Genomic DNA, 25,286 nt, shown 5'->3' with positions numbered 1-25,286 from the left:
GAGCTATATTAGAATAGAATATTTTTATTTCCCAAATTACAGGGCCCATAAAGGGCATAAAATCAGATACAATTGATTTACATAATTGGTAACAACAACAATAATAGTCACTTGAAAATATATATTTAGTATATTAGCATTGGTCAGAATCAGAGCCAAAAACCACATATATATTGTGAATAAAAGAATAAAGTTACATTATATGTATCCATTCTCAAATCATTTACTTGACTTAGTGTCAATATGCATACCTGATCTCCGTAATTCAAAACAGTCACAAATATAACAGCCCAGTTTTTCCATAAGAGTTACATTTTCTTGAGTCAAGAGCCATAAAAATTTAGAAGATTTATTTAAATTTTTAAAATTATAACAATTGTCAGATATGTATTGAAAAAAGTCTTCCCTTTGAGTATCATAAAGAGGACTATATAAGAAAGGGGATAGGAACTACCCTGAAATGCGTTTACTCTAAACCTGTACAAAGAGGGATAACTCAATACCAAACAAGAGGCTCTCAAGAGCCTGAATCGCTCACGTGTATTTCAGAGGAGAAGATTTTTAAATGTTAGCAAACTTGATGAACAAATTGTGTAAAATTGTCTTTAAATAACTCATTAAGGGGTCAATTGACAATTTTGGTCATATTAACTTTTTTGTAGATCTTACTTTGCTGAACATTATTGCTGCTTACAGTTTATATACATATCTATAATAATATTCAAAATAATAAAAAACTGCAAAATTTTGTTAAAACTACCAATTCGGTGGCAGCAACCCAACAATGGGTTGTTCGATTTGTCTGATAATTTCAAGGCCGATTGATCTTGACCAATTAAACAATTTTACCCCATGTCACATTTGCTCTAAAAGATTTAGTTTTTGAGATATAAGCCAAAAACTGCATTTGACCCTTATGTTCTATTTTTAGCCATGGCGGCCATGTTTGTCAATGAATACAAACTTCGGATACAATTTATAAACAAGATACCATAAGGAACATTTAGTTAAAGTTTGAAGGTAATTGCCCCAATAGTTTCAGAGAAGAAGATTTTTAAATGTTAGCAAACTTGATGAACAAATTGTGTAAAATTGTCTTTAAAGTGCAATAGCTCCTTAAGGGGTCAATTGACAATTTCGGTCATATTAACTTTTTTGTAGATCTTACTTTGCTGAACATTATTGCTGCTTACAGTTTATATATATCTATAATAATATTCAAAATAATAACAAAAAACTGCAAAATTTTGTTAAAACTACCAATTCGGTGGCAGCAACCCAACAATGGGTTATTTGATTCATCTGATAATTTCAAGGCCATTAGATCTTGACCAATTGACCAATTCTACTCCATGTCAGATTTGCTCTAAAAGCTTTAGTTTTTGAGATATAAGCCAAAAACTGCATTTGACCCCTATGTTCTATTTTTAGCAATGGCGGCCATGTTTGTCGATGGATCAAAACTTCGGATACAATTTATAAACTAGATACCATAAGGAACATTTAGTTAAAGTTTGAAGGTATTTGGCCCAGTAGTTTCAGAGGAGAAGATTTTTGAAATAGTTTACGACGACGAAGACAGACGACGGACGACGACGGACGCCAAGTGATGGCATAAGCTCACATGGGGACCTTCGGGCCCCGGTGAGCTAAAAAGTGAAACACTACAACGGGTAAGCAACAGATTACTGTAAGCAACTGTGTGCATGTGCAAGAATAATTTACAGTGAATATAATCGGTGCACAAACCAGTATTAATTCGCCTATAAACAATTGTTCAAGATACTGGTATAAAGGATATCAACACAGCTTGGCGTATCCACCACCAATTTACAACGCAACGGCAGTTGGTCTTATCCAATATCAGCTAAGGATGTTATCCCAGCTGGGTGCTCAATTAAAAAACTTGTAGCTTTAAAGTAACTTAATGTCAATTCACTTTTGTACACGTGCAGGAAACTGTTCCATCACCATACTATATACATTTGTACTCCATTTAAGGCACACATGTTATTATGTCAATAATACACTAAACTATGTATTTTACTGTAAAAGTTCATGCACTGTGGCATATACTAAAATCTAAAAACACCTCATGTGCCACCAAGTTATCAATGTTACTGTGGCAGTTTGTAACTCAGCATATAACTCAAATTCCTATTGTTCATTCAAAATTAAACCAATATGCACATCTTTATTGGTACGTCTCTTAAGTCACCTTACACTGCACCAGTAGCCTTATAACTCCTCCTTCAATAAAGAAACACAACAAATTAAGTTTGGGAGAAAATCAGTAGCTTATCACAATCTTAATTGGGACATATATTTCTATTAGCTATGTAAAACTTTCCTTATATCTTAATAAAAAAATTCTTCACCGGAATATAAATGTAAGGGGACGACCATTTGATATTCCGGTGGGGGGGTAGGAGGGGGGGGGGGGGTCAGGAGGATTTTGAAAATAAATAACTCAGCCTTGATAATCACAAAAATAAATGGTTTGTTCTGTGGTAGTTTGAAAATAAATGACCTGACTTGCAATGTATTGAAAATAAATAACTCAGCAGGTCTAATCGAAAGTATGAGATGGCACCAGATTCTTCATAAATTAATCTTTTTTCCAAAAAAAAAAATCGGGAAACACTTCCCATATCTTTTAATAATAAAAGTATAAATATTATTTAAATATACTTGAAATGTCAGAAAATTGGTTTCATTAAACTTGAGGTTAATTGTCTCAGGAACACTTACCTCACTTTTATTAAATCAGGGCCGTAATTACATTGAGACAAATGCCTCATGTAGGAAATTTCAAAACCAAACTCTTGTCTCCATATCAAATTGTGTTCACCGTGAGTGCCTTGCAAGAAGCAAGTTCTGTTCTCCCTCAGACGTAGCCCCTAATTTTTCGGGATCAATATTTCTTATTTATTTGTCTTTTGTTCATTGATTGCCCTTCTGTATTCTGTTAGTGTTGCATTCATTTTGTAATTTAGTAATTTTATTATTAACTTGATTATGAGTTTAAAAAAACACAGCAGCCACAGACTTAACTATGTGAATTACATTTTTGCTTTTAATATCATGCATATTTGTCTTTTGATGTTGTTCCTAGAAACTTAAGTCTTACACTGAATCTGTAACGTGATTTTGCTTTGAGACCAAAATATTGTCATAAAATTATTAAAACAGAACTTGCATTTTCAGTTTAAGAAAGGGTCTGGGGAACACCCAGAAGTCATGATTTTGCATCATTTGTTCTATAGCTTCTTGGGCCTTCAGCGTTTCAAAAACCCTTCAAAAAAATTTTTGCCTCGCTCCGCTAGGCGAAACACGTTTGCCAATACTTTTAGAAGAGCCTTAGTTTCAACCAAACTTTAATACTGTGTATGTATGCAATACATGTATATGCATTGGGGGATATAAAAAGATTCATTTCTGCAGAGGATAATAATTAATTCTGATTAAATGGTACATAATGACTTGACTATACATGAATTATTTATAATAAACAAATAATTTAAAAATTGTATGTTTTCGAATATTATAAATATAGTTGTGAAAATAAATAATCAGTCCCTTGCTTTAATGAAAATGAAAAATCTTGCTTCAATAGTGCAGAAAATAGATAATCTGTCCTCTTAGTTTACAAAAATAAATAACCGATCCACAACAAATCCTCCTGCCCCCCCCCCCCCCCCCCCCCAGAATATCAAATGGTCGTCCCCTAAGTATTAAATGTTAACCATGATTACATAATTTCCTCACAAACGAAATATAACATGATAATATGGATAATATTCAGTCATTCAAAGGGTCTATTTTTTCTGATGGGCGCAGCCATGATGATTTGTTAAAATGCAATATTTATAATACTTTATTCCCCTTCTTTACAAGAGATCAGTAATGGAAACCTACGTATCAGGGACGAGGTTAGATGAGGGTACGGAATTGGCCGAGTTGAGATTAATGCTGTGTACCCATCAGAACCAGGACTTTTACCATTTGTCATATATTTTAACAAATCAGCACACTCTTTAAAAGTTAAATTTCCCTCGCAAAAATCTCTTTGTTCTTCTGTGAGCTTAATTCTATGATTAAAAAATGATCTTTAGTATAAATTTCTATAAAAAATTTATTGTTCCGTAATACCGGCGTCACACATCAGCGTATAGCTCCGATGTACGCCTGGTGTGGTAAAAAATCGTGTATGCTGCCAATACGCTAGTAATTTTGGATGCATTCAACCTGTCAATCATATCTGTATCGTGTGCGCAATGAGCTTTAAGTGTGTATTGGGCGTATGAGAAGCGTACCTAAGCGTTTATCAGGCGTTCAAGTAACGTATGTTGGCCTATGCCTGGCATTTGTCTAACGTAGATGGAATGCACGCTACGAAGGAAAAAAGTCTCTTGAACGTATTTAAGACGCGTCCCGGTCGTATCTCGGACGTTCTATTATAGGGTGTTTGTTACAAAAACACCCACATACGTTTAAGTTAAAGTCGAACGATCTTGAAGCATATACAACGTGACCTAAACGTGTCTCAAACTTATCTGTAGCGTTTTCAACGCACTTGTAGTGTATGTATTACGTGTGTGTAGGGTACAGGTATACGCTAAACACATGCTTGAGCTGGATGAAAATTTTTATGCTGCATAAAAATTTCCTCGAGTTGTAGCGTTCACCAAGCGTATACCTTTGCATTTCAACGTACTTCAAACTTATGTAACGCGCGTTTAACAATTGCTTAACGTTCCTCTGGCGTGCAACTAACGTATACCAACTTTGTCAATTTTCTCTGTACGTTTGGTGCACGCTGGTCTATATGCCAATGTGTGATGCCGGCATTAGAATTTTTGATTGCTCTGATATATGTTGACCTTTGTCATCTATAAGTTCTGTTGTTGTTTTCTTTATAAAATTTTTCTTTTCTAATTTACAAAAATAATTTGAACATTTTTCACCATTCTCATGCCAGTTAGAGCGGGATCTAAGCAGCACCAAGCGTATACCTTTGCATTTCAACGTACTTCAAACTTATGTAACGCGCGTTTAACAATTGCTTAACGTTCCTCTGGCGTGCAACTAACGTATACCAACTTTGTCAATTTTCTCTGTACGTTTGGTGCACGCTGGTCTATATGCCAATGTGTGATGCCAGCATTAGAATTTTTGATTGCTCTGATATATGTTGACCTTTGTCATCTATAAGTTCTGTTATTGTTTTCTTTATAAAATTTTTCTTTTCTAATTTACAAAAATAATTTGAACATTTTTCACCATTCTCATGCCAGTTAGAGCGGGATCTAAGCAGCAAACGTTCAACCTTCTTTTGTTGACAATTATCTTGTTCAAATTTTTTATGAAGTAAAGATTTTTGAACCTCCTCATTTGGAGAATGGTTCATAATACTTTCTAAATGTAAAATATTATTTTCAAGTTTCAGGGTGAAATTTTTTTCCTCTTTGGATTTATTTATGCTGTAATTTATGGACAAAGATCTAATCTTCATTTTCAATATTTCAAAAAATGTTTGATCATTACATGACAAATCAACAGAAAGAAGATCTTCCATATCACCTGACAGATATTATTACAAAATAGTAACCTGAATGCATAATTTAACCTTTTGTATATAATCTGCATCTCTGAGTAACTGAGAGTCAAATTTTCAGTAACTTTTGCCCCGTTTCTCTAAACAAGCTGAGAAGGTGAAAATAATTGCTGAGTGGTCAGTTCTATAACCTGGTATAATTTTAGTATTTTTCATTAGTGAAAAAAGGTCTTCTGAAATTAAAAAATAATCTCAACGACTTTGTTTTATAGGTGAGGACTGACGCCGAGTATATTTCCTATCTTCTGGATGGCATGCACGCCAAGGATCAAGTAGTTCAAAAACATCAATAAATAGAAAAGAGTTATTACAAAGAAAAAATTAAATTAAAAAAACATCATAACGCATACCTCTAGTTGTAACTTTTACCGATTTACTACCAGATATTCATGACATTGTGAAAAACAGAATTGATATTTTACATAACTGTAACTTGATGAAAGAAATATTTCCTGAACTACCACTTGTAGCTTATCGAAGAGATAGAAACTTAGCAGACATAATCGTACATGGAAAACTAAATAAAATCACCAAAAAAAGTACTAACAACAGCAGCAACAAAACATGTAAAGAAGAATGTGAAGTTTGCAATATTGAAAGAAATTAAGAAAAAATTATACTCGGAGATAAAACATTCAACCTCAAAAAGAACATTCATTGATGTCAACTAGTGAACCTTATTTATGGACTTCACTGTGGAAAATGTAACCACTACGTCTATGTTGGGGAAACAGAAAGATCACTCAACGAAAGAATAAAAGAGCATCTTGCAGATATCAGACATGATAGAGATACAGCTGTGGCGGAACATTTTAACCAAGAGGATCATTGTAAAGAGGACTTCACAGTTCAAGTTCTGCAACAAATTTACGATAAATCCGCAAATTACAGAAGATATATTGAGGCACAATTGATGCTAAAACTAAATACAATTAGACCATTTGGAATCAACGTTAAAAAGGAATGACTTTAATTCATCAAAGCTTATATAATTTAACTTTCATTCATAAAATAGTATTATGACGTCATGTTATTGTGACGTTAAAGTATTGTGACGTCATGACAGTTCCAAGGAGTTATATCTATAACATCTTAATGATTGAAAAAGAAAAAATGTCTGCCATGTAGTTGTGGAGAAAAATAAAGAACTGAAGAAGGCCAATGCCTGAAACATCTCAAAAATTAGTTTATTGCTTAAATAATATCAATAATTTCATCAATTTTGTTTACGGATATTATGTTTGATATTATTTGTATCAATAAATTTATCTAAAACAACATTCCAATCACCACATAATAAAACACTTGTGTTTTTAAAGGATAAAATGTTCTGCATTATTATATCAAAGAATGAAGGTTCATCAGTATTATAGCCATACAGACAGGCAAAACTCAATTTTTGTGAAAAAATTGTTAAATCTAAAACAATCTAAGACCATTATCATCAGTAACAGAATTATGCGCAACAAAATCCAGACCCTTTTTAAACATAACAGAGACACATGCACTTTTACTGTCTTTATGACTGAAAAAACATGTGCTTCCGCATTCATCCTCCAAGTTTTTTTTCAATGTCTTTATTACTATGAGTTTCCTGGAAACACACTATTGAAGTATTTTTACTTTTAGCCCAATCAAATACATCTGCCCTCTTTTTGGAATTTGAGAAAAGACCCCTCACATTTACTGATAATATCGCTACATTATTATCCATGATTATAGATGAAGTGATGTTTTATAAACCATATAATATTAAAGTATAAGTTCATAAGTACAAATATACAATTGTAACAAATTTAACATACACAAACATACACACATACAAACATAAGATGTCGCATATTATTTTTTTCTTTCAACATTGAATGTATTAATTAATTTACAGTATGGCATGTAACAATTATACTTAATACTATCAAAGGAATAGATGTTTAAAAGATAAAATTGAATATTTATATCATTATAAATGTTAGAGTTATTTCCCCTTTACTGTATAGTGACAGTATAATTTATTTTAAACTAATTTATCAAGATGAATTTCTCTTATATTCTTTACTATTTATATAGGAATATGTAATTCACAACTGATATAAAACACTTTTTACTTCAGCAGTTATCTTTTACATTTATATCAATCTATTGAAATTAATAAAAAGCTGGAATGATTCAAAAATTAAATTAAATGATGTAACTGACTATACAAGATTGATAAAGTTCCCTTTTTCAATTTCTTTTTCATTTTTTCATCTACATTGTCAAACAGGTCAAATCTTATTCTACTACTTTTTTTCAGTTTTGGCAAGCACATTACAGTTGTAAAACCATACATCTTCAAATTTTTCAGTGTTTTTAAGTCTTGCCGTAAGTCCAATATTGCGTTGTATTATATCATCATGAAATTTAAGTTCAATTTTCAAGGATCTTTTTTGTCGCATTATCCGTATTTTAGTGTCAGTGTTTCTAACCTTCACAATAACAGACTTCTGGTAACCTTCTTTTCCAGGTATTCTGTGGATGGCTAGCACATCACTGGGCTCAATATTTACATTTAGGTCACTATTTACTAGTTCAACAAAGGTTTTTTTCAAGTTCTCACCCCTTTTTTCAGGAAAGTTTAGCAATCTTATGTTATGTTATACACATTTTTGCAAAAGAAATTGTAATGTATGGTGTAAAGAGAGCCGTGGTGTAGTGGTTAGTGCATCGGACTACTAACACAAAGGTTCCTGGTTCGATTCCCGTTCCAGGATGAAAATTTCAGGGACTGAATTTTCGGCTCTCCCTTGACACCATTTGCGAGTATGGTCTTGAGGAAACGATGATAGTCCGTCGGATGGGGACGAAAAATGGCCGACCCGTGTCAAGAAAGAGCCATATCTCTTGCACGTTAAAGACACCCTTGTAAGTTGCAAAACTTGTTTCCCAATCCACTATAAATAAACATGTTTAAACTAAACTAATGTATGTGGAAATGAAGTGCAACATGGCTGGCATGTCAGAAACTGCTAGTTGTCCTTTGTTACCTATTCTGACATCAGACTCAGACTTCTACCAAACTGAGGTTTACTGTGCATATTGTTGTGTGTTTGTTTTACTACATTGGCTAGAGGTATAGGTGGGGGTTGAGATTTCAAAAAACATGTTAAACACCGCCACATGTTTGGGCCTCCCCACAGTCAGGAGCATCTGGCCTTTGTTAGTCTTGTATGATTGTTAATTTCAGTTTCTTTTATATTATTTGGAGTTTAGTATGATGTCCATTATCACTGAACTAGAATACATTTTGTTTAGGGGCTAGCTGAAGCATGCCTCTGAGTGCCGGATTTTCTCGCTGCATTGAAGACCCATTGATGGCCTTTGGCTGTTATCTGCACGTTGGTCGGTTGTTGTCTCTTTGACACATTCCCCATTTCCATTCTCAATTTCATTGATACATTTCTAACTATCTAGTTACAGTATGTTTCTCACGATAAAGAAGTTGTCTTTGAAAATAATTTTTTTATAAATTTTTAAATCAACCTTTTCTATTTCGTTTTGCCTCCATTGTTAAGGTATCTGTACTAAAATAAATGTTTGTATCTCTAAAGTTTTTAAAAATTTATTAATAGAGAATAACTCACCAAAGAATCTGAGAATCCTTCTTTGTAATTATAAAAGCCATTCCTGAGCCTGTGACAATGACTTCTTTACAAAATGTTGTCTGTATACATGCATGGCTTCTTTTATCTTGAAGAAAAAAAAATACTATTATCTCAATAATGTATAGAAAACTAGGTATAGGCAATATTATTGGTATCTATTCTTTTTATTCATTTTATGCCATTGTTAATTAAAAGATCTTGAAGTGTAAAGATATAAGTTCAGTAATTTATCTGTGATTTACAAAATAACGCAGGTATGTTAAGGCAATTTTTTCAGGGTCAAATAACTCTTGTGATGCTTATGAATATTAATGAGCAACGTTGCGTCTCCATAGTGACCACGCTGTCAAGACCGACTAGGCATATTATTTTAGTGAGTCAGTACTGATTGGCAAGTAAAGTTATGCCAAAAAATTTCGGCAGGGGGTCTGGAATAAATGGTGTAAAATTCTGCATTCTTGGCATTTCCAGAGAGCTCGACATCGTTGAGACAAGCTGTCCAGAGTTTTTCTTTTTGCCACATGCTTCCTTTTAATATAATGAATACGGGAAATTGGATATAACTACATGTGTATCGTTTTATGTTATTATGGGAATATTGATGGTTTTTTTTCAGATTATTTCTGGAAATAATTAGTGGCAGGATATTTTAGATTGACAATTGAATAATGAGGGGTAGGAGGGGGTCCGATCCCTCAATCCCGAATTAAAAGACACGAAATCCGGTAGTCATGAATTAGAAAACATGAAACCCCATTTTAAAGGTCCTACCGTCCCTCAATAATGTCAAAATTGGAATACCGGATGTTCTTTAAAATTTTAAGGTAAAAGAAACATGGATAAAAACTAATCCATGCATCTTTCATATTATTTATATTTTGTTTATCTGTAAAGAGAACGAATCAAGTTGGGGAAAATGGCGAAATACTCCGCAGACAGGACTGCTCCCGTGCGGTGCCCCAGTACTTGATTTGTCAGTCTATTTATAGTTTTTGAATTAGTTCCAATGAAAATATATTCAATACTGGAACTCTTAACACCTGTTGTGATCACAAATAACATCCCTTAGTGTACTAGAATTATTCCTTCCTCACCTTCAGTATCGTTTTCCTTTTTCTGCAAGAACCTCCTTTTGACCAGAGATCTATGATGATTACCGGTTACTAGGTTAAAGTAATCGAGAAACATCACCGAGTGAGATGCTGATTTATACCCGGTGTCATATGGTATTTTGAATCCCCTAAAAAGTTAACCCCGGGTCAAAATACCATGCAGTATAATGACCCCAGGGTCATTATACCGCATGGTATTTTGACCCCGGAGTCATTTTTCACATATGGTATTTTGAACCCCACCATGGTATATTGAACCCCCCTGTTTTATATAAATAGTATTGCATATTATCTAATTTACTAAATAATAAAATAGTAACAGTAGCTAGAATTTTGAAATTGGAGGTATAAAAGGGGGAGGGGGTTCAATATACCATGGCAGGGGGTCAAAATACCATGGCTTAATAAAATTTTCAAAATATCTTTTCATGCATGTAAAATACATACAAACTACTTATTGGAGTATAATTACTATGTGAAAGAGTTATAACAGCTAGAATTTTTAAATTTAAAGGTCTATAGTAGGGGGTTCAATATACCATGGTAGGGGGGTCAAAATACCATGGCAAAGTAAAATTTTCAAAATATCTTTTCATGCATGTAAAATACATACACACTACTTATTGGAGTATAATTACTATGTGAAGGAGTTACAGTAGCTAGAATTTTTAAATTTAAAGGTCTATTGTAGGGGGTTCAATATACCATGGCAGGGGGTCAAAATACCATGGCGAAATAAATTTTTCAAAACATCTTTTCATGCAAGTAAAATACATACAAACTACTTATTGGAGTATAATTACTATGTAAAAGAGTTATAACAGCTAGAATTTTTAAATTTAAACCATGGTAGGGGGGTCAAAATACCATGGCTAAATAAAATTTTCAAAACATCTTTTCAAGCAAGTAAAATACATACAAACTACTTAATGGAGTATAATAACTATGTAAAGGAGTTATAACAACTAGAATTTATGAAATTAAAGGTCTACAGTTGGGGGTTCAATGTATCATGCTCATTGTTGAAGGCCATATGGTGACCTATAGTTGTTAACTTCTGTGCCATTTGGTCTCTTGTGGAAAGTTATCTCATTGGCAATCATACCACATCTTCTTTTTTATAAACTACTTATTGGAGTATTATAACTATGTAAATGAGTAAGAATGGCTTTATTGTTTGTAATAGGAGGTATATGAGGGGGGCAATATACCATGGCAAAGGGGGGGGGTCAAAATACCTTTGCTGAGTAAATTTCCAAACATCATTTCAACATGTTAAATACATTCCAACTACTTATTGGAGTATTATTAATATCCTTAGGAGTAAGAATAGATAATACTTTTCAAAGTGAAGGTATATAAAAGGTAGGGTCAATATTCCATATATAAGGTTATTGACTGAGGCCCCAGTTTGTTAACAGAATTGATCAAGTATAAGAATTGATTGTTTTCATTGTTTTTAATTGCATTAATAAGTGCATGAATAACCAGTGAAGTTTTAAATAATAGATTCATCTCTTTCATTCAAACTTTCATTTCCTTTTGCATTCAGTACATGTGATATACATTATAAAGAACCATTATTTTCCATTCAATGATTCCACTCTTCCACACCTATTCCTCGCTTTTTCATACTTATATACATATTTATATATATGATAATTAAAATGTCAATGTCCATAGCAATGGTTTTTGGACATATATTTTAAAAACAAATAAGTCTAAAATTTTACTGGCTTCTATATGAAACTGATTTTAGAATGTTAATTTTTGTAAATAAAACTTTAAGTTGACCTTTTGGATCCAATAACTCTGATAAACATTAAATTTGATTTATGAGAGACTGGCTCATAAGAAATGGTATCTTGAATAAGTTTTAGTTTTAATTCAATTTGTTCAGTTAACCTTTATAAATACTTAATCATTGTTATTATCTCTAAAAAACATAAATGTAGACGTAGATATTGTGTATCCCTTTTATATAAAACCTAGTATATACTTTTTTCACATTGTAAATAAAGAATATTGTCTTTGAATATAACAAAGGAAGATCATGATAATGTCTTGTCTGTCTTCTATCATGTCTATGGTGTTGTTGTAGAGTGGGTGAAAAGTTGATGACTGACAAATTTCCTGTAACCCTTTACATGGCATTGTCTCATGATGGTTGTTGGCTTCTTGTGAAGAATTGCATATGCATTCTGTAAGAGAAAAAAATATTTAGATGTTTTGTTCAATATTGAAGCACTTCTTTCCTAATTGCGTATGAATAAGTTTTAAACATTATGTATTTAATTATTAACAAAATAGTCATTCAAATTAAGTTAAAAAAAGGTAATATTATTTATTGCTTATTCTTTTTTTTTTCTGCTTTTGTAATTGTTTTTTTTTTGCTAAGTACAAATACAGATTCTACCACTGCATAGAGTTTGATACAATATTTATCCACTCGAGACAATTTTCAAATTTAAAAAGCGAGTCTCGCTGAGCAATCTAAATATTTAGAATTTAAATATCGAGAGTGGATAAATATAGTAAATTAAAACAAGATTTGGTGGTGGAATCTGTTTCTCTTATGATTTTCAAACAACATGCCATCACAATAGGAAATTCAGAGGAAAGCAAGAAAATTTGTTGTCATAATCGAATTTTGACAAATGAAGAACTGAGTTCACACAAACTGCACTTTGATTAAATAAAAAATAATCAACATGTTGGGAAACAGATAAATTGTGTGAGAATAATAGAAATTATTTTACGTACCATTATTACAAACACACCACAGGAATCACCATCTGCCTGCTTTGATGACACAAACTGTTCCAATGTCCATGATGTAGGTGTTCCTGTAACTATTTGATGTCTGGCTTTCATAAATTGCCTGAAACACAAAATAAACTTTTAGAAGATTTGCTTATGTTAAAAGTCATCATCGATATCTTGTTTGATTCACTTCATTGAGGTGAATTAAATAGCATCTCAATGACAGTCATTCTACATCTCCTTTTAATGTATTGTTAAATTGAATATAAACACTTTTTAGTTGAATGTAATTAGAATTTGAAGAAATATTTTAATTATGCAATATTTATTTATAAAATTTAAATAAAAGCATCTTTTAAACCAAATTTGTTCAGGTAAATTCCAACTTTGGAATGTGATACTTAGCTGAATATATCTAGAGATAATAAATTTATCTTTACAAAAATGTCATTTGTTTCAGTGTTACATAATTGTTTTTCGTTCATTTTTTTTACATGATTTAGGCCGTTAGTTTTTTCGTTTGAATTAGTTTATATTGTCATTTTGGGCCTTTTATAGCTGACTTTGCGGTATGGGCTTTGCTCATTGTTGAAGGCTGTACAGTGACCTATATTTGTTAATTTCTGTGTGCTTTGGTCTCTTGTGGAGAGTTGTCTCATTGGCAATCATACCACATCTTCTTTTTTATAAATATAGAAATAAATGAGTATAAGGGCTAATTAGTCTTGTAAATTCAGTTCTCTACAATTCAGTGAACTTTTTTTTATATAACTGAAGAAATTCCTAAATTGTCATAAATTTGAACTATTCTGAACCTTTATGCACATGTGTACAACTCTCCCAATATAAATTCCTCACAAAAGGTTCGTACCTCATTGATTCTTATCCCATACTCTTTTAGACCTCAAAATAGTACAATCAAATTTTTTGTTTGAATTAGAAACATACCTCCAATGGTTTACAAATCTTTTCTGCCTTGAAATGTTATGCATTGAATCTAGGACACCAACTGTTCTGTGACTCGGCCTTGCTACCAAAAGGAACCAGTGGTCTTTGTAGCATACTGGCATCAATATCAATTCATACTGCTCTAGAGAATCCTGTAAAATTAAAGTATTTCATATAATAATTTGATTTTCATAACCATAGCTTTGCAAGACACCTTGAGCTGTAATAATAAGCTCTTATGAAGAAATTATATCTTGTATAAGGTTAAAATTTTTAGTAAATGTTATTTATTATGAAACTATGGTCATATCAGCTAAAAACTGTAAATACATGTTGATTATTATGTGAACTAACCTTCTTAATTTAATGTCTAGTTATAATGTTTGTCTGATTACAAGTACATGTATATCTGCACACACAAAAGTTATAAAGTGAAAGAATTACATTCAAATGTTTAAGCATTTCATTGAGTTTTAAATATGTTCATGTTATATATTATAACTTGGAGCTAAGTTTGCCTGTTCACTATGTTGCACACTTTTAAAACTATATCAAAAAATGTGATAGTGTTTAAATTTCTACTCATACAAGACTTCATTGACTTTTTAACAGCTTGACATACTTTGAACAATATCAAGCTTGACTATTGCTGACAAATGTTGAATAAGTTGATTAGCAGACTTTTTTATTTTTTAATTTTTTTATACTTGTGCTGACTGCTGGTAATTTATTATTTGTTTATTTAAAATTATTAAAACAGAATAGGAAACTGAAAAAAGCTTAATTGTTTAAATAGATAAATGCTTTCAACTTAGTATATCACTTACCATCTTAAATATCCATAGTCACCACCTTCCCGAGCGCCAGGTAGCTTGGTAGTACATAACTATGCTGTGAAGCTTGCTTGATACTTTCTTTCACTTGATAAACATAGGAAGGCATTCACTATCTGAAATATGAAGGAAAACTATAAAGTATTTACAATAGACCAAATGGCAAAGAAATTAACAACTATAGGTCATCGTAAGGCCTTCAACAATGAGCAAAGCCCACACTACATAGTCTGCTTTAAAAGGCCCCGAAATGACAAATGTAAAACAAATCAAAGGAGAAAACTAGTTTACAATTTATAAATGATCTTTTATTAGAAATACTAAAGATATGCACAACATAATGCTTTTACAATCCTATAAAATATCCAAAAGAAGCCTTTAATTGTTATGATTACATTTTGTGCTAGGACTCAGAATGTCTTTTCTTATATCAAGCTTTAGGTTAGTTTCAAAGGCTATGGGCGTGAGGTTGTCATTAGGATGCACATGCTGCCATGAATGTTATAATTTTTTTTAACATTAAATTCCAAATTTTAGAGTGCCTCCTGATTGTTGTCTGGTTCCATATACATGAGCCTGTGGTTCAGTGGTTGTCTTTGGTTTATGTCTGTCATACTTGTTTTTCATTAATTGTTTTGTAATAAATAAGCTGTTACTTTGTTCAATTAAATTGTTTCATATTTTTCATGTCACACCTTTTATAGCCAGCCATAGCTGTTTTGGTTTTTCTCATTGTAGTAGGATGTAAAGTTTCCATTATTTAATTACATTCACTTCATTTGAACTTTGGTGGATAGTAGTCTCATTGGCAATCATACCACATCTTCTTATTTTACATGTCATATATTTTTCAACCAATCAAGATATTTTGTATTTCGCCATTTATATGTATAACTAGTCTGAATCATAATCAAGTTAATAATTAATAAACATCTCAAATTTCTAGACCTACAATTTTCAACAATACATATTGAAGCTTGAATGAAAAAAATATTTAAGGAGGCTCGTGGGTATAAATCTATTTTTTTTTAAATATATGATTTCTATTTTTTTCTTTAAATGTACTTTATCAAATACTAATAGAAAAATAAAATAAAAAATGGGGTCACTGTTCATTTAAGCTCACAATCTGCTTTCAAAAGAAGCATGCATTTTTTGTTAAGGAACTTTTTTCCGTTCAACTAATAGAAAAAATCGAGGTAATATCGAAATAAAAAAGAACTAAATTACAGAAATCACTTAAATTTAACAATTTTTTAGTTTAAGTAGAGATTATTTGAAAAAAATAATAAAAAATATAGGTCACCGATGAGTTAAAAAAGATATTACAATTTTGATGAAAAAATGGCATTTTTGCACCAAAGGGATATAATTTGGAGCTTTTTCAATGATATGAGCATTTTAAAAGTCATCTGGGGCCAAAACAAATAGATTTTTTTATTGAACTTTTTGCCATATCATAAAGAAACAACTAATAGTGTAAATAAAAAAATTTGTAATGAAAAAAAAAATGTTTAGATTTTTGCAGAAATTTTTGTACCCTCGAGCCTCCTTAAAAGCCAAACCTTGTATGAAGTTGAAATATTTACCTGATCATTCAAATATTCCTTTGGTCTAAGAGACTTCAGGTCAGCTGTAGTCAAAGCATGTTTAGCAACATGAAGGCGCTCTTTGGTCTTGGCCTGTGAAAAGCAGAACTTGGATTCAACTGAGTACCCAAGTGGGACATCTTCCAAGGTGAGCAGCACATCTTCTGGTTTGCTTGTTGTCAAGTAAGCTTCTAATAGAACAGCTGCAGTTATCATGATGGCTGGTACCCTCTTGACTGGATTTGGTAACTTGCGAAGTGGATGTGGTTTTAGTCTCTCCACAAGAGTGGTAATACATTGGTCAAGGTCAGATGGTGAGTCCTTTTGCCATTTCAGGTAGATTGATAGGCGTGGGCATTCCAGTGAGGCAGCTGTAAAACGTACGATATCTCTAGGGTTTGCCATGTTGTAGTTTGAACACTTGTCTACAATAAATTCAAGACTGATGTTTGGTAACAAAGTCAGCCATCTTTCAAAGGAATTGGGTGCAGTTTCTTTTGATCTACTAGTAGGTTGGTTGCTAGGTTTTCTGGCTTGCTGATGTCTAACATTTGATGTAGAATTGCGAAGGGTCTTAAGTTGTTTTAATGGTTTCTGGCTCTTTGCAGTTGGTTTCTGGCTCTTTGCAGTTGGTTTCTGGCTCTCTGCAGTTGGTTTCTGGCTATTTGCAGTTGGTTTCTGACTCTTTGCAGTTGGTTTTGGGGTCAAGTACCTTCTAAGGCTCTTTGCATTTAGGACTGTCTTTCTACCTTTTACCTTGTAGACACCTTTCCCTATATAGGTTGAAATGATAAATGGTCCTGTCCATCTGTGAACCATCTTGTCCCCACATCTGTTGATTCTCTTTGAGTTTTTTACTAGCACTTGCTCACCAGGTAGGAATGGTTTCTGGTGGTTCCTGTCATGGTACTCTTTCTGCTTAACCTGAGATTTCTTTATTTCTTCTTTGGTGTCTTTCTGTGTCTTAATAAGATGGACAAATGACATAATTCTATCGCTCAGTTCTACTTCATCTGATTTGTCTGAAGGCATGGCTGTAGGTATGTCTAGCTCTATTGGTAAGGTAGGTTTTCTGCCATATACTAGGAAGAAAGGAGTCTGCTTTGTTGACTTCTGGACACATGTTCTTGCAGCAAAGGCAACTTGTTGTAGATATTGGTCCCAGTCATTTTGTTGGTCATTTACATACTTCTTGAGTGAGTTGCACAGGGTCTGGTTAAACCTTTCTGTGAGCCCATTGGTTTGAGGATGGTAAGGAGATGACACTTTGTGGTCTATATTCAGCTTTGAACATAAGATTGAGTTGACCTTGTTACAAAATTCTCAGCCTCTATCAGTGATGACTTCAGATGGTGTCCCGTGTCGGCAAATCACTTCAATGATAAACTCAGCAATATGGTGGGAATGCTTTGATGGAATTGCCTTAACCTCTGGCCATTTCGTGAAATAGTCTGTAAGGACTGCAATAAATCTGTTATTGTTATCTGTGGTGTGAAGTGGACCAACAAGATCAAGTCCCAGCATGTCAAAAGGTCTGTCCTTTACTGGAATTGGGTGAAGTTCTGCTGAAGCCTTGGCAAGACAATTTTGACGTTGGCACTTGTCACAATTGCGGATGTAGTCTCTGATGTCAGCCTCCAGGCCAGTCCAGTAATACCGCTCCTTGACCTTAAATGTTGTTCTGTTTATACCCTGGTGACTAGCTAATGGATCAGAATGGCAACCTTGCAAAATGATGTCCCTTTCTGTCTCTTTGATAACACGTACACAGCCATGGGTTTTGTGGTTGTATAGCAAAGTACAGTTTGAAAATGTAAACCTCTTTGTCTTTCTTCTGTAGTTGTTCTTTTCATTCTTTGTCTGAAATAAATTGTATATATGTAATGCTTAGTTGTAACTAAATAATTATTATTTTACCAAACTACATTTTTGTACATTTAAATAACTAAGTATTTCTCTGTAGAAAAATAATTCTTAACCCAAAAAGAGTGGAACTTCATATGAATTTAGATATAAAAATTGAAACCAGAGCAATAAAACAAACTTATTAAATTTGTGTTAATGTTAATAGAAACGTGTAGTTCTGTGCTATTCAGCACTTGACTAAAAACAGGCATGTTAGTTATTTTAAGTTCAAAAACTGGAGATAATTCTTCTTATTAGCACAGATATACTAGACAACAGCAATGTTTGGTCTTGGATGGACATTTTTTCACTTGGCAATCATACCACATCTTATTTTTGGAATGACAACAGTAAACATTAAATGTGAAATACTGCAGATAATTTTTCAAGTCTGCTGAAATGTGTTACCATTATGTGATGGGTGTTAATGTGATCAGAAATGTGAAGTAATGTGCTATTCAGCACTTGACAAAAACCAGGCATGTTAGTTATTTTAAGTTCATAAACTGTAGATAATTTTTCAAATTAGCACAATTGTACTGAACATCAAAAACATTCGCCATTTGCTCTTGGATGGATAATTGTCTCATTGAATACACATCTTGTTCTCAAATGTATCTGAAAACTAAAACAACGTGTGATGTGTGTTAATATTAGTAAAAATGTGAAGTTCTGTGCTATTTAGCACTTAACTTCAATCAAACATGTTAGTTAAATGTTAAAAATGTGTCATTGCTCTGGTCTAGATAAAATTAAATAAAAATTTTGATTGATCACTCATAAATGTAGATGTAATTGCATATATATTCAACTTCAAGTATTGAGTTAAGGTAAAATATTTATACATGTTTGATATAATAAAAAGCGAGTGACAATATACAGTATCTTAAGAAATATACAGACATTACATTCATCAGTATATGTAGTATGTTCCTTCAATGAGAAATCATTTACTAGAATATCTAAAAAGCCTGTGAAGTTCACATGAATATACTATGGTCTTTTGTATTGTATCATATAAAAATAAGGTTACCAAATAATATATACCATTATAATGAATGTTTCATTTAATTGGTCCAGAAGTTTCAGAGAAGACTAAATAAAATGCTCTGCAGGGCGCAGCTTGATACTACCGCATAGGTCGAACCCTGAACAGTTGGGGCAAGTATGGACACAACATTCAAGCTTGATACGGCTCTGAATTTGGATTGTGAATTCAGGTTACTGACACAGAATGAATGTGGTCTAAGAACTTAAAAATTCTAAATTGGACATTTACCTATTATGGTCCAATATCAAGAATCTAAATACATGGTTAGATTCAGTATATCAGAGAACCCCAAGAATTCAATTTTTGATGAAATCAAACAAAGTTTAATTTTGGACCCTTTTGACCTCAATGTGGACCAATTTGATAATGGGGCCCAAAAATCAAAAATCTAAATACATGGTTAGATTCAGCATATTTAAAGAACCCCATATATTCAATTTTTGTTGAAATCGAACAAAAAAGTAGTTCAATTTTGGACCCCGATTTGGACCAACTTGAAAACTGGGCCCATAATCAAAAATTTAAATATGCGTTAAGATTCAGCATATCAAAGAACCCCAATAATTCAATTTTTGTTAAAATCAAACTAAGTTTAATATTGGACCCTTTGAACAGACCAATTTGAAAACAGGACAAAAAATTAAAAATCTAAATACACAGTTAGATTCGGCATATAAAAGAACCCACTAATTCATTTTTTGATGAAATCAAACAAAGTTTAATTTTGGACCCTTTGGATCTCAATGTTGACCAATTTATAAACAGGGCCCAAAATCAAAAAACTTAATACACGGTTAGATTCAGCATATCAAAGAACCCCACATATTCAATTTTTGTTGAAACCAAACAAAGTTTAATTTGTTTAATTTTGGACCCTTTAGACCTTTATGTAGACCAATTTGAAAACAGGACCAAAAATTAACAAGTACATGTATATCTGCACACACAAAAGTTATAAAGTGAAAGAATTACATTCAAATGTTTAAGCATTTCATTGAGTTTTAAATATGTTCATGTTATATATTATAACTTGGAGCTAAGTTTGCCTGTTCATTATGTTGCACACTTTTAAAACTATATCAAAAAATGTGATAGTGTTTAAATTTCTACTCATACAAGACTTCATTGACTTTTTAACAGCTTTTTACATACTTTGAACAATATCAAGCTTGACTATTGCTGACAAATGTTGAATAAGTTGATTAGCAGACTTTTTTATTTTTTAATTTTTTTAAACTTGTGCTGACTGCTGGTAATTTATTATTTGTTTATTTAAAATTATTAAAACAGAATAGGAAACTGAAAAAAGCTTAATTGTTTAAATAGATAAATGCTTTCAACTTAGTATATCACTTACCATCTTAAATATCCATAGTCACCACCTTCCCGAGCGCCAGGTAGCTTGGTAGTACATAACTATGCTGTGAAGCTTGCTTGATACTTTCTTTCACTTGATAAACATAGGAAGGCATTCACTATCTGAAATATGAAGGAAAACTATAAAGTATTTACAATAGACCAAATGGCAAAGAAATTAACAACTATAGGTCATCGTAAGGCCTTCAACAATGAGCAAAGCCCACACTACATAGTCTGCTTTAAAAGGCCCCGAAATGACAAATGTAAAACAAATCAAAGGAGAAAACTAGTTTACAATTTATAAATGATCTTTTATTAGAAATACTAAAGATATGCACAACATAATGCTTTTACAATCCTATAAAATATCCAAAAGAAGCCTTTAATTGTTATGATTACATTTTGTGCTAGGACTCAGAATGTCTTTTCTTATATCAAGCTTTAGGTTAGTTTCAAAGGCTATGGGCGTGAGGTTGTCATTAGGATGCACATGCTGCCATGAATGTTATAATTTTTTTTTAACATTAAATTCCAAATTTTAGAGTGCCTCCTGATTGTTGTCTGGTTCCATATACATGAGCCTGTGGTTCAGTGGTTGTCTTTGGTTTATGTCTGTCATACTTGTTTTTCATTAATTGTTTTGTAATAAATAAGCTGTTACTTTGTTCAATTAAATTGTTTCATATTTTTCATGTCACACCTTTTATAGCCAGCCATAGCTGTTTTGGTTTTTCTCATTGTAGTAGGATGTAAAGTTTCCATTATTTAATTACATTCACTTCATTTGAACTTTGGTGGATAGTAGTCTCATTGGCAATCATACCACATCTTCTTATTTTACATGTCATATATTTTTCAACCAATCAAGATATTTTGTATTTCGCCATTTATATGTATAACTAGTATGAATCATAATCAAGTTAATAATTAATAAACATCTCAAATTTCTAGACCTACAATTTTCAACAATACATATTGAAGCTTGAATGAAAAAAATATTTAAGGAGGCTCGTGGGTATAAATCTATTTTTTTTTAAATATATGATTTCTATTTTTTTCTTTAAATGTACTTTATCAAATACTAATAGAAAAATAAAATAAAAAATGGGGTCACTGTTCATTTAAGCTCACAATCTGCTTTCAAAAGAAGCATGCATTTTTTGTTAAGGAACTTTTTTCCGTTCAACTAATAGAAAAAATCGAGGTAATATCGAAATAAAAAAGAACTAAATTACAGAAATCACTTAAATTTAACAATTTTTTAGTTTAAGTAGAGATTATTTGAAAAAAATAATAAAAAATATAGGTCACCGATGAGTTAAAAAAGATATTACAATTTTGATGAAAAAATGGCATTTTTGCACCAAAGGGATATAATTTGGAGCTTTTTCAATGATATGAGCATTTTAAAAGTCATCTGGGGCCAAAACAAATAGATTTTTTTATTGAACTTTTTGCCATATCATAAAGAAACAACTAATAGTGTAAATAAAAAAATTTGTAATGAAAAAAAAAATGTTTAGATTTTTGCAGAAATTTTTGTACCCTCGAGCCTCCTTAAAAGCCAAACCTTGTATGAAGTTGAAATATTTACCTGATCATTCAAATATTCCTTTGGTCTAAGAGACTTCAGGTCAGCTGTAGTCAAAGCATGTTTAGCAACATGAAGGCGCTCTTTGGTCTTGGCCTGTGAAAAGCAGAACTTGGATTCAACTGAGTACCCAAGTGGGACATCTTCCAAGGTGAGCAGCACATCTTCTGGTTTGCTTGTTGTCAAGTAAGCTTCTAATAGAACAGCTGCAGTTATCATGATGGCTGGTACCCTCTTGACTGGATTTGGTAACTTGCGAAGTGGATGTGGTTTTAGTCTCTCCACAAGAGTGGTAATACATTGGTCAAGGTCAGATGGTGAGTCCTTTTGCCATTTCAGGTAGATTGATAGGCGTGGGCATTCCAGTGAGGCAGCTGTAAAACGTACGATATCTCTAGGGTTTGCCATGTTGTAGTTTGAACACTTGTCTACAATAAATTCAAGACTGATGTTTGGTAACAAAGTCAGCCATCTTTCAAAGGAATTGGGTGCAGTTTCTTTTGATCTACTAGTAGGTTGGTTGCTAGGTTTTCTGGCTTGCTGATGTCTAACATTTGATGTAGGCTTGCGAAGGGTCTTAAGTTGTTTTAATGGTTTCTGGCTCTTTGCAGTTGGTTTCTGGCTCTTTGCAGTTGGTTTCTGGCTCTCTGCAGTTGGTTTCTGGCTATTTGCAGTTGGTTTCTGACTCTTTGCAGTTGGTTTTGGGGTCAAGTACCTTCTAAGGCTCTTTGCATTTAGGACTGTCTTTCTACCTTTTACCTTGTAGACACCTTTCCCTATATAGGTTGAAATGATAAATGGTCCTGTCCATCTGTGAACCATCTTGTCCCCACATCTGTTGATTCTCTTTGAGTTTTTTACTAGCACTTGCTCACCAGGTAGGAATGGTTTCTGGTGGTTCCTGTCATGGTACTCTTTCTGCTTAACCTGAGATTTCTTTATTTCTTCTTTGGTGTCTTTCTGTGTCTTAATAAGATGGACAAATGACATAATTCTATCGCTCAGTTCTACTTCATCTGATTTGTCTGAAGGCATGGCTGTAGGTATGTCTAGCTCTATTGGTAAGGTAGGTTTTCTGCCATATACTAGGAAGAAAGGAGTCTGCTTTGTTGACTTCTGGACACATGTTCTTGCAGCAAAGGCAACTTGTTGTAGATATTGGTCCCAGTCATTTTGTTGGTCATTTACATACTTCTTGAGTGAGTTGCACAGGGTCTGGTTAAACCTTTCTGTGAGCCCATTGGTTTGAGGATGGTAAGGAGATGACACTTTGTGGTCTATATTCAGCTTTGAACATAAGATTGAGTTGACCTTGTTACAAAATTCTCAGCCTCTATCAGTGATGACTTCAGATGGTGTCCCGTGTCGGCAAATCACTTCAATGATAAACTCAGCAATATGGTGGGAATGGTTTGATGGAATTGCCTTAACCTCTGGCCATTTCGTGAAATAGTCTGTAAGGACTGCAATAAATCTGTTATTGTTATCTGTGGTGTGAAGTGGACCAACAAGATCAAGTCCCAGCATGTCAAAAGGTATGTCCTTTACTGGAATTGGGTGAAGTTCTGCTGAAGCCTTGGCAAGACAATTTAGACGTTGGCACTTGTCACAATGGCGGATGTAGTCTCTGATGTCAGCCTCCAGGCCAGGCCAGTAATACCGCTCCTTGACCTTAAATGTTGTTCTGTTTATACCCTGGTGACTAGCTAATGGATCAGAATGGCAACCTTGCAAAATGATGTCCCTTTCTGTCTCTTTGATAACACGTACACAGCCATGGGTTTTGTGGTTGTATAGCAAAGTACAGTTTGAAAATGTAAACCTCTTTGTCTTTCTTCTGTAGTTGTTCTTTTCATTCTTTGTCTGAAATAAATTGTATATATGTAATGCTTAGTTGTAACTAAATAATTATTATTTTACCAAACTACATTTTTGTACATTTAAATAACTAAGTATTTCTCTGTAGAAAAATAATTCTTAACCCAAAAAGAGTGGAACTTCATATGAATTTAGATATAAAAATTGAAACCAGAGCAATAAAACAAACTTATTAAATTTGTGTTAATGTTAATAGAAACGTGTAGTTCTGTGCTATTCAGCACTTGACTAAAAACAGGCATGTTAGTTATTTTAAGTTCAAAAACTGGAGATAATTCTTCTTATTAGCACAGATATACTAGACAACAGCAATGTTTGGTCTTGGATGGACATTTTTTCACTTGGCAATCATACCACATCTTATTTTTGGAATGACAACAGTAAACATTAAATGTGAAATACTGCAGATAATTTTTCAAGTCTGCTGAAATGTGTTACCATTATGTGATGGGTGTTAATGTGATCAGAAATGTGAAGTAATGTGCTATTCAGCACTTGACAAAAACCAGGCATGTTAGTTATTTTAAGTTCATAAACTGTAGATAATTTTTCAAATTAGCACAATTGTACTGAACATCAAAAACATTCGCCATTTGCTCTTGGATGGATAATTGTCTCATTGACATACACATCTTGTTCTCAAATGTATCTGAAAACTAAAACAACGTGTGATGTGTGTTAATATTAGTAAAAATGTGAAGTTCTGTGCTATTTAGCACTTAACTTCAATCAAACATGTTAGTTAAATGTTAAAAATGTGTCATTGCTCTGGTCTAGATAAAATTAAATAAAAATTTTGATTGATCAATCATAAATGTAGATGTAATTGCATATATATTCAACTTCAAGTATTGAGTTAAGGTAAAATATTTATACATGTTTGATATAATAAAAAGCGAGTGACTATATACAGTATCTTAAGAAATATACAGACATTACATTCATCAGTATATGTAGTATGTTCCTTCAATGAGAAATCATTTACTAGAATATCTAAAA

General features: G+C 32.6%; 1 protein-coding gene and 1 long non-coding RNA gene across 5 annotated transcripts in view; both read right to left on the bottom strand.

The window, feature by feature from the left end:
- Nucleotides 1-626: 626 nt before the first annotated feature.
- The window catches only part of LOC127719198 (uncharacterized), a 55,609-nt gene continuing 30,949 nt past the window's right edge, over nt 627-25,286 (bottom strand). The window contains exons 4-5 of the long non-coding RNA XR_007990184.1: nt 9,238-9,343; nt 627-2,250 (exon numbers count right to left, since the gene is read on the bottom strand). This is a non-coding gene — a long non-coding RNA (uncharacterized LOC127719198). The remainder of the gene's footprint in view (nt 2,251-9,237; nt 9,344-25,286) is intronic.
- LOC127719197 (uncharacterized) lies at nt 11,815-23,586 on the bottom strand. 4 transcript variants are annotated; one of them, XM_052225219.1, is made up of 5 exons: nt 22,413-22,550; nt 14,909-15,030; nt 14,082-14,233; nt 13,134-13,251; nt 11,815-12,571 (listed from the first exon to the last, which is right to left on the bottom strand). In XM_052225219.1, exons 2-5 carry the CDS (start codon nt 14,909-14,911, stop codon nt 12,455-12,457), a joined length of 390 nt encoding a protein of 129 aa, XP_052081179.1. In that variant the 5' UTR covers nt 14,912-15,030; nt 22,413-22,550; the 3' UTR covers nt 11,815-12,454. The 4 variants fall into 4 exon arrangements, with proteins under 4 accessions (XP_052081179.1, XP_052081178.1, XP_052081177.1 ...); XM_052225218.1 differs by lacking the exon at nt 14,909-15,030 and adding an exon at nt 20,817-20,938 and having other exon boundaries at nt 22,413-22,427; XM_052225217.1 differs by lacking the exon at nt 22,413-22,550 and adding an exon at nt 16,504-17,057.

This window comes from Mytilus californianus, unplaced genomic scaffold (genome assembly GCF_021869535.1).
Source record: "Mytilus californianus isolate M0D057914Y unplaced genomic scaffold, xbMytCali1.0.p SCAF_100, whole genome shotgun sequence".
Taxonomy (NCBI): domain Eukaryota; kingdom Metazoa; phylum Mollusca; class Bivalvia; order Mytilida; family Mytilidae; genus Mytilus; species Mytilus californianus.
The sequence above is the reverse complement of the archived record's forward strand: the minus strand, read 5'-3'. Positions and strand labels throughout refer to the sequence as shown.